Genomic DNA, 9122 nt, shown 5'->3' with positions numbered 1-9122 from the left:
AGGGTGGTATTAAGCAAGGCAAGGATGTCTCAGGCCTGTCATCTTAGCTACTTGGGAGGCTGAGTTTTGGAGGACCACAGTTTGAGGCCAGCCCAGGCAGAAAAATAATCAAGATTCCCTTCTCAATGGATATCTGGGTACAGTGATATGTGCTTATCATCCTAGTTATGGACAGGAAGCCTAAAATAGGCAGATAGTAACTCAGGAGTATGCCCAGGGAAGGGAGTGAGACTCGATCTGGAAAATAAGCAGAGCAAAAACAAAAAGGGCAGGAGGCATGGCTCAGTGGTAGAGTACCTGCTCACAAGTACGAGGCCTTGAGTTCAAGTTCCAGTATCACACACACACACACACACACACACACACACACACACACACACACACACCCTTTGGGGGCTGTGATCACTGTCTTCCCCTCGGATTAGCTAGAGGTCCTTCCTCACTGGAAAGTGAGCAAGCTGGGGAGGAGGTGGGTATGTGGCCTACACTGTCAGTGGCTGCCGGTCCGGCACGACATTCCACCCAGCCTAGAGCACAAGGGCTCCTCCATGTGTTTGGATGATGGAGAGCAAGCCTGGGCTCCTGGGTCGTCTGGCTTCCTGAGCTGGCTTGTCTCTAGCTTGGAACACCTGCCAGCTGCCTGGCCCATCTGGCACCATCTGTGCTGGTGACAAACCCATCCGGTAGACTGCACACCTTGCCCTTGCCACACACACAGGGCAGGGCGACGCCCCTCGCTGGACAGGCAGGCTGGCCCGCTGTAGGGAGAAGAGTGTGGCATCCGAGGCCTGGCAGGGCTGCCTAGGATCACCATGTCCCCTTTAGGAACCTCTTGGGAGCCTGGCTCTCCCTGCCATTTGAGCCCATAGCCTGGTCTCCAGACCTTCCCCAGATCCAGAGGTGGCACCCTCTAGCGGTATGAACTCCTGCAAGTGAATTCACCTCTGCATCCAGCAGAGTCAACCGCATTCAGTTCCCCACGGATCACGGGGTGGATGAAACACAACTGTCTGTGCAGAGAGGCCTGAGTGCGAGCCTGGCCCAGAGCTGGCCCCACTGGGGTGGTGGTGCTGGTGATTAGAGGCTGCAGGGGTACAGTGAGGAGCCTACAAACCTCTCTGTCTAGATTGTTCTAGATAAAGCCCCTTTGCTTATGTACTGTTCACTCTAACCACTGGCATACAGGAGAGATGCTCTGGACGGGAGCCCAAGTATCTTATGAGCTACTCCAGTGAATTCTTATCACCATTTGCTTTCCCAGGAGACAGGGACAGAGCCTGACTTGGTGACTCAAGGCCAGAGCTGCAGATAGGGTCTGTAGCCTAGGCTGGCCTCAAATGCACAATCCTCCTGGCCCCACCTTCCCAAATGCTGGGATTACAGGCATATAGAACCACACCTGGCCCATGTTATTTTATGTTATTTTTGTCGGTTGTGGGGCTTGAGCTCTAGGCCTGGGCACTGGCCCTGAGCTCTTTAGCTCAAGAGTAGCACTCTACTACTTGAGCTGCAGCACCATGTGGTACTGAGTAGTTGAACCCAGGGCTTCATGCATGCTAGGCCAGCACTCTACCACTAAGCCACTTTTCCAGCCTCACCCATACTTTTACAAGATATTGTTTGTGTGAAACATGGACTGTAGTGGCGCCCATGGAGACCGAGGTGCTGGCTGCTTCTGAGAAGGGCTTGGGGGTAGGCCCCTGGGAATGCTGCTTGGAAACGTGCCACCACTGAAAGCAAAGCCAGGGGCCGGCAGAACAGACCAGCAACTGACACTCTCAAGGGCTGCAGGTCAGCACTGAGTCTTCTTGCTCTTTTGGGTCAGCTCCGTGTGCTGAGCCCAGACACCCAATCCTGAGCCATCCAGGCACACAGCTGGATAAAGGGCAGAACAATGACACTGCACACTCCAGTACAAATTTAATAAAGCCTTCCATACATCTGAATCCATACATCATCTACAAACACCAAAGCAATGACATTTCAAGAGCCATCAGGGTGTCAAGCAACACCAGCTATGACAGTGGACTCAGCGTCTCAGTGCAATGCCACACCTGCTAGAGAGGACCGGGGTGCAGCGCTAAGCACCCCCTCCTGGCCAAGAGGACAGGACAGACGGGTCTGGGGTGTGGGAGCTGCAAGCCACCAGCTCCCCGCATCACCCTGCTCTGGCTCAGGAGGGCTCCATCTTGCTCGGGCAGGTGGACAGTTGACTGGGCACCGGCATCTATGGACAGATTGTCCCCATGCAGTTGGCAGAGCTTCAAAGGTGGAAAATATGCAGGAGCAGAGGTGACAGCCCTAACTTCCTGCCTGCAAGTGCCTTGCCATCCCAGCCTCAATGGAGCCTGCCTGCTCACTGACCTGGGGCCTGGTGCTGGAAGGTGTCCTCAGCTCTGAAGAGAGCAGCAAGGCCAGAACAGGACTGTGGAGGGAGGCCAGGCACTCGGGCAACCACTCTGGCTTGTCTGGAGGCAGGGGTGCTAGAGGCATGGGTGGCAGAGGGGGTGTCCTGGCTTGGAGACAGTCCTCATGGGAAGGGGAACAGGAGGGCAGAGGAGCATGGTGGGGTTAAAAGGAAATGAAGTTAAAAGGATCAAACAAAACAGAAAGAACAAGAAAAGACAGAAACTACAACTCGGTGTGTGTGTGGGAACACAAAGGTGGGGGGGGTCTCCCCAGCCTCCTAGGCTCGCCCTGCTGAGGAAGGATGGCGGCAAGACCCACGATTCTCGGGATTTCGCCGTCTGTGGGGTGAAGGCACTGCCCACGTAGGGAGATGCCTGTGTTGGCTTCTAGCGAAGGGCGGGCGGGGAACCAGGATGGCTGTCCCCTGAAGGTGCTGCTGTGTGGGTCAGGAGTGGAGCGGGCTGGGGAGGACCCCTGGAAGCTCAGAAAGGAGGGTGGGTGGGGCCAGGCTCGGGGCTATGCAGTAGGGGACTGCACCCTCAACTTCCTGTGCTTGGTGGCCTCCAGGGGCAGAAGGACCGCACGGAGGTGGGGACTCTGTCAGGTGCATAGCGGCTGGACAAGGCCTTACCTGAGTAGTTTTCAGAACGGAAGGAGAGGCCCTCACGTGTGGCAGGCCACACCATTGAAAGCACTGAAGAATGCAGTTGCAGGGGCTTGTCAGACATGGCCCATTGAGGAATCAGGAAGACCCACTGAAAGCCCAAAGCAGGGGAGCCCCTCTGCCGTCGCCAGCCTGGGCCATGAGCCCCTGAAAGCACAGAGAGGACCACTGGGGTAGAATGGGAGGTTTATTTCCAGCAGTCCTTTCCCAGTCCCGTTTCCTGCAGGCCACGGGAGTCTCACAGCTGCAGAGAGGCTGTGGGGGCTAATGTGGCCTGGCCCGTGGTCACGCTCCCTGGAGTGGCCGGCGATGGACAGGTGGGGCTAGGACAGCTCGAAACCCGTGTTCATGCTGATGGCGTAGCGCAGCTTGTCACGAAGGGCGCTCTTCTTGCTGTAGTTGGGCAGTTTGAGCAGGTTGAAGCAAGTGGAGGAGGTGGGTAGCCGGCCGCCTGGCTCTCGCTTTCGGATGGTGAAGAAGCCCCGGAGGACGCTGCCCAGGGTGTCTCCCGTGTCCTGTGAGAACACAACACCATGTGGGTCAGGAGATGCCTGGTGTTGGGACCTGGCCACTCTCCAGGCACCAATTGGAGCATGCGTGGTGGGGGCAGGCCCACGGCTTGAGGTCGAGCCTCAGGGCAATGGTCTGAGTGGCCAAGGATGGAAAAGAAAAATGCCTGCTTTGAGACCCCCACTGGGAACCAGGCACTGGGCCGGGCTCAGCAATAGACCTTGTGCTTAACAGCCAATTGGCAGCTGGAGGATTTCCTAAAGTAAGAGCACTCAGGGTCCCACCGCTCTTGTCCCTGCCTCACCAGTGCTGCGGCCCATCCCAGCCGTCGCCTGGGCCAACCTTCCCTGAAGTTCAGAGCCTACCATTCCACACAGCAAGTCCACAAGCTGGCAGTGTCACTTCAATGGCAGCTTCTCCTCCTTCCCCTGGGCTGGCCCTTCACCAACACCTCAAGGCCACGGGTCCCACAGGGTATGTGGGGCACACACCCAGGGGTCACCAGCCCCGGGCCACTCTCATCTAATAGACCACCAGTGTCCCTCAGCCTGCCCACATGCACAGGACTCCAGGCCCGCACAGGACTCCAGGCCCGCACCGTCCACCGCCACGGCACCAGTCACAAACACACAGCACCCCGATCTCCATCCTGACTCCCCTCCCCAAGTGAGGAAGAGGGAGGCCTCCCACCGTGCTTGCATGGTTGGCTCTTTTGTCAGAACTTCAGACCCTCCGCGCCAGCCCCACGGAGCCCAGCGCCCACCTCGCTGGGGCGGACCTGGGGAAGGCCCGCGTGGCTGGCACGGGAGCCTGCCCCAGCTCCATACCTGATCGTCCGACACCTCCACACAGCGAATGGAGAATGGGGGCTTGAGGTAGGCGAATCCCAGGAGTGGGGGCCTGGAGCAGCTGGTCACAAACTGCAACACAAGACAGGGTCAGAGGGCACAGGGAAGAGTGCTGCTCCTTCACTGGCAGCCGAGTGACAGTGGGGCAGTGGCCCAAGTCCCCAGTGCACAGGGTGCATCTTAAGGGCACTGCTGTGTGGGCCCACTGGGGGTGAGACTCTTGCCCATCAGACAGGCTTGGGCTTTGTGAGAGAACACGTGACTGAGAGCTTAGGTGCAATGCACGCGTCCACCAGGGCACTGGTCACTTCCAGGAGGCTTGTGACAGGCAGAGTGGTGAGTGACGCGTGTTCTTAGAGAAAGGCAGTGGCAGCCCTGCGGGGGGCTGAGGTAGAGTGAGACACAAGTTTGTGTGGTGCCATAGGTTTGGTGTGGAAAGGGAAGTGTGCCCATAATCTGATGCCCCAGAGTTGGGCACTGGGAGCCCTGGTTCAGGGTACCTGGTGTCAGGCTGGGCTGCTCAGCTCCAGGGGAGGCCTGGACAGGAGGGGCCTGGTCCAGAAGGGCCAGCCCAGGGGAAGGAGGAGAAGCAGCCACTGAAGTGACACTGCCAGCTTGCCTCAGCCACACACGGCTGCCCAGGGCATAGTCCTAGTATATGGCGAGGTGTCAGGGCTTTTCAGAGAGCAAAGCAGGTGGTGAAATGATTCCATTCTTATAAAACGGTACCACTTTGTAACATACACAGACAAACATGAACGTCATCCAGTGTCCTGTAGCGCTCTGTTGAGTGTGTGCCACCAGAAATGTAGTGACGGGGTGTGGGGGGTGGGCATTGCACAAGTCACAACTTCACTAACATTGGACAGGAACTGATAAACATCAGCCACTCCATTTGCCAAAACACACTGATAGCAACCTAAGCAATTATTTGTGGCTCTTCTTTTTTTTTTTTTTTGGCAGTACTTGGGTTTGAACTCAGGGCCTCATGCTTGTTGCACTTGAGCATGCTTCCAGCCTAATACTGTGTTTTATTGGGAGGGAGGGAGGGAAAGAGGGAGGGAGGGAGGGAGGATAGTCCTTGGTAGACAGGAATGTGGACAGTGGACAATTCTATACTGTAGATTGTTTAGGACTGTCTGGTCTGCAGGACCAGCCCCGCAGTAAGAGGCAGGCAGCAGGCATGGTCTCAGCCTTTAAGTCCCTCTCTGGTAACTGCTTGGTCTAAGGGGTAGGCCAGCCCAGGGGCCTGGCTATGTTGATGATCTAGGACCTTCTTAAAATTCCCTCGCTCCTGGTGTGGCCTTCTAGACTCATGAGAATATCACACATCAAGTGCACACATGTAAGTAATAAATAAGATACCTTCAGAAACATGGCTCTCTCATCGGGCGTGAAGTCGGAGGCTAGAATATCCCAGAGCCAGATGATGACCCTGTGACTTCCGTGAAAGCCACCATAGTACACTGTGTGCTTCCTGCAAACAATCCAGACACAGGGCTCAGCGGAGCCCCCACAGGCAGTGTGTGGGGCTGGGGAACACTAGGGCCCCAAGTTCACGCCTTAATGGTCCCCTTCCCTGGCAGCTAGTGACAGAGAAGCCAGCCTAAGATCCCATGGTGCCCTCAGCTAGACTTCTGGCGAGCCCAGCCCTCCAGCCCCGCCGCTGCTTTGCCAGTGGAGGCCCCTAGGGGGAGCGCTCTGCCTCCGCGCGCAGGGGCACGCTGCCCTTCACAGCTTCCACAGAGAAACTTACTTCAAGTCTTCTAGATCAATCTCGGCGTTGTCTCCAGAGATGAGCCGCTGCAGCTCCGGGGTCGAGAACATTCGGATCCACTCTGGCTTGATGATGGAACGGAACCCGCTGATGAGGGCGGCCGTTTGGTTTTTGATTTGGGTGTGCATTCGAAAATGTGCCATCAGATGGATGTAGCTAATTCTGTGAACAAGGGAGAGAAAACAACCCAAATGACAATGGGGCAGGTGGTTGCCAAAAGGGCTGCATTTCTAAACCACTTCACACAACACCAGTGACCCCCAGAACAAGGACCAGGGCGCTCATGAAACCTCTCCTGAAGGGCGCAGCGGGGCCGCTGAGAGCAGCTAATGTCCGAGGCACTGGCTTCTTCACTTGCCCCCAGCCCCCTAGTTCAGGATGATCTCATGGTGTCAGGAATTTCAGTGAGACAGTGCCCGCAGGTCCTAGCATTCAGATCTCTGTTTACTTTCATTCTTCAGGACACCATCAATTAAGACAAGATTAAATCCTGGAATAATGTTCATGTTGACCTGTCAGCACAAATGCTGCCGACTGGAACCCAGAGTTTGAAGCCATGAAGAACGAGGTTAGAGCTGAAGGCTGTGGCGCAGATGCAGTTCGGTTACACAGAAGAGTGCAGCAGGGCAGAGCTGCTGGCCCAGCTCTCTGGGATGCTCTCTAGTGTGCAAGCCCCTTAGCTGGGTTACACACTCCCACGCTGAGGGCACAGCTGATTTCTTAGCAAACCACTGACTCAAGGATTAAACCTGAACCCAGCCCAAGGAAAACTCACAAGTTCCAACTAAATCTGTTTTGCTCCAGAATAATCCTTTTTTTTTTTCATTGGTGCTGGTCCTGGGGCTTGAATTCAGGGCCTAGGTGCTGTCCCTGGGCTTTTTTGCTTAATGCTAGCATGCTAACAGTTGAGCCACAGCTCCACTTCCAGTTTTTTGGTGACCAACAGGAGATGTGAGTCTCATAGACTTTCCTGCCCAGGCTGGCTTTGGGCTGCAATCCACAGATATCAGCCTCCTGAATAGCTAGGATTCTAGGCATGAGCTATCATGCCCAGCTCGAATCTTGATAATCCAATTTTAAAAATATCCAGTGAATGTATAGTAACACAACCAAGCAAGAATTTTTCTATGACCATCCCTCCTCTCACATACTCTTGGAAGGTTACGAGTGATATTTAGCCAAGAGAAAGAGAACGAAACCTAGAAGCATGGGATCAAATACCCCCTCTGAGGAAGGGGGAACCATCTTGTGCAGGCCTGGTTACCTTGTCTCAGAACGCCAGGCGCTCTGAGGAGTTTGCATGTCCATTTCCAGGCATGGCAGGAATTCCACTCTAACTCAGGCTGTCCCGCCCCTGTCCTCTGGCCATTGTTCCCATGTGTTACACACTTACACACATGCAGCTCTCACTGCCCCCCCCTCTGCTGGGTCAGCTGTCCTGGGGGAGTGGAGGTTGTATGTCCTGCACCTGCTGTCATTTGTTAAACACTCCCCTCCCCCCTCGTTGGGTCTGAGTTCAGCAATAATCATCCAAGTGAGCTGCCCCACCAAGATGTCCATGTCTATGCTGCCTTCCCTGGGTTTCCTGAAGGCTCAGGATCCATCTGTCTCATCGAGAGCCATCGTTACCTTCCTAACACTGCAGCCTCAGGGCCTCTGACCTTAACAGTGCTACTGAAAAAAAAAAAATCGTCCTTTCTTAGCTTGCAAATCGAATTTAACACAATTCCAACTATGAACTGTAATCATCAAATTCCATTACAACATTGATGGCATCTTCCTACTTCCATCCATCTTAATAAACTCTCAACCTAAGCCAGAGAGTCAGAATGAAGTCTTCTCAAGTGGTGACCTTAAGAATGCAATTGCTGTACTCACTTGTTTTCATTTGTAACAGGAATGGTCTTCCCTCCAGGAGTCAGTTCATGGCAGACAAGCTGGGGGGGGGGGCAGGGAGGAAAGAGGATGATCATCACTAGAGAAGACTAACCTGGAAGCAAAGCCTTCTGAAAGGGCTTTGTGCTGACTCTGTGAGAATGATGGAATTAAGATGCTGTATTTGGAAGTGATCCCCCACCCCCTGCCCCCAATCCCCAGGGTCGAAGATCAACAAGCAGACCTCAGATGAGCAATATGAAAAGTTTCTGCACATGGGATCCTGGTTCAAACACATCGGGCTCCAGGATATCACAGAGGGAAATATGTTGGCATCTAGGACCACAGCAGGGCATGGAATAAATGTTGGTACTGTGTACCTACTGGAAAATATGATAAGTGTATAAGTGTGTACTTTTGTTTTTTGCCCATCCTGGGGTTTGAACTTAAGGTGTAGGATGCACTGTCCCCAAGTTTTTTTTTGTTTGTTTTTTGTTTTGCAGTTGTGGGGCTTGAACCTGGGGCCTAAGCACTTTGAGTCACAGGTCCACTGCCAGTTTTTGAGTGGCTAATTGGAGTTAAGGGTCTCACAGGGACTTTTCTGCCCACGAAATGTGAGTCTCAGATCTTAGTCTCCTGAGTAACTAGGATTACAGACCCAAGTGTGTATTTAAAGGGTGGAAAAAAGAGTGATTAGATGCAAGGGTGTGTGATGTGGTATCCCCTCTACACTCCACCCACTACCCCTCCCCTCCACCACATGCACCATGCCCTAAGGAAAAGTCTGGAAGGACACAAACGCCAAGCTACCCCCCCCCCCCCCCACCAGACACGGCGTCACAGGGGTTTTCCTTCTTTATGCTAATATGCTTAGTGATTTGAGATGCTTCTTTCAGCCCGGTGCTCCCAAAGAAGGGTGTAGGGAGCACAGTGACTGCCAGCCACTCTCTAGAGAGCTGCTCTCAAATGAACCATGTACTTGTGGGCAGGGACAAGAAGGGGAAACTGAGAGAAAGCAAGGGAAGGGGTGACATTTTCC

General features: G+C 54.3%; 1 protein-coding gene across 3 annotated transcripts in view; it reads right to left on the bottom strand.

The window, feature by feature from the left end:
* Positions 1-1907: 1907 nt before the first annotated feature.
* The window catches only part of Ube3b (ubiquitin protein ligase E3B), a 40676-nt gene continuing 33461 nt past the window's right edge, over positions 1908-9122 (bottom strand). For all 3 annotated transcript variants that reach the window (XM_048342791.1, XM_048342793.1, XM_048342792.1), the window contains 5 exons: positions 8087-8145; positions 6188-6370; positions 5797-5908; positions 4411-4503; positions 1908-3588 (listed from right to left, as the gene is read on the bottom strand). In XM_048342791.1, the coding sequence (XP_048198748.1) occupies positions 3397-3588; positions 4411-4503; positions 5797-5908; positions 6188-6370; positions 8087-8145 (639 nt within the window). In that variant the 3' untranslated portion in view covers positions 1908-3396. The remainder of the gene's footprint in view (positions 3589-4410; positions 4504-5796; positions 5909-6187; positions 6371-8086; positions 8146-9122) is intronic.

Source organism: Perognathus longimembris, chromosome 3 (genome assembly GCF_023159225.1).
Source record: "Perognathus longimembris pacificus isolate PPM17 chromosome 3, ASM2315922v1, whole genome shotgun sequence".
NCBI lineage: Eukaryota > Metazoa > Chordata > Mammalia > Rodentia > Heteromyidae > Perognathus > Perognathus longimembris.
This window is presented reverse-complemented; position numbering and strand designations above follow the sequence as displayed.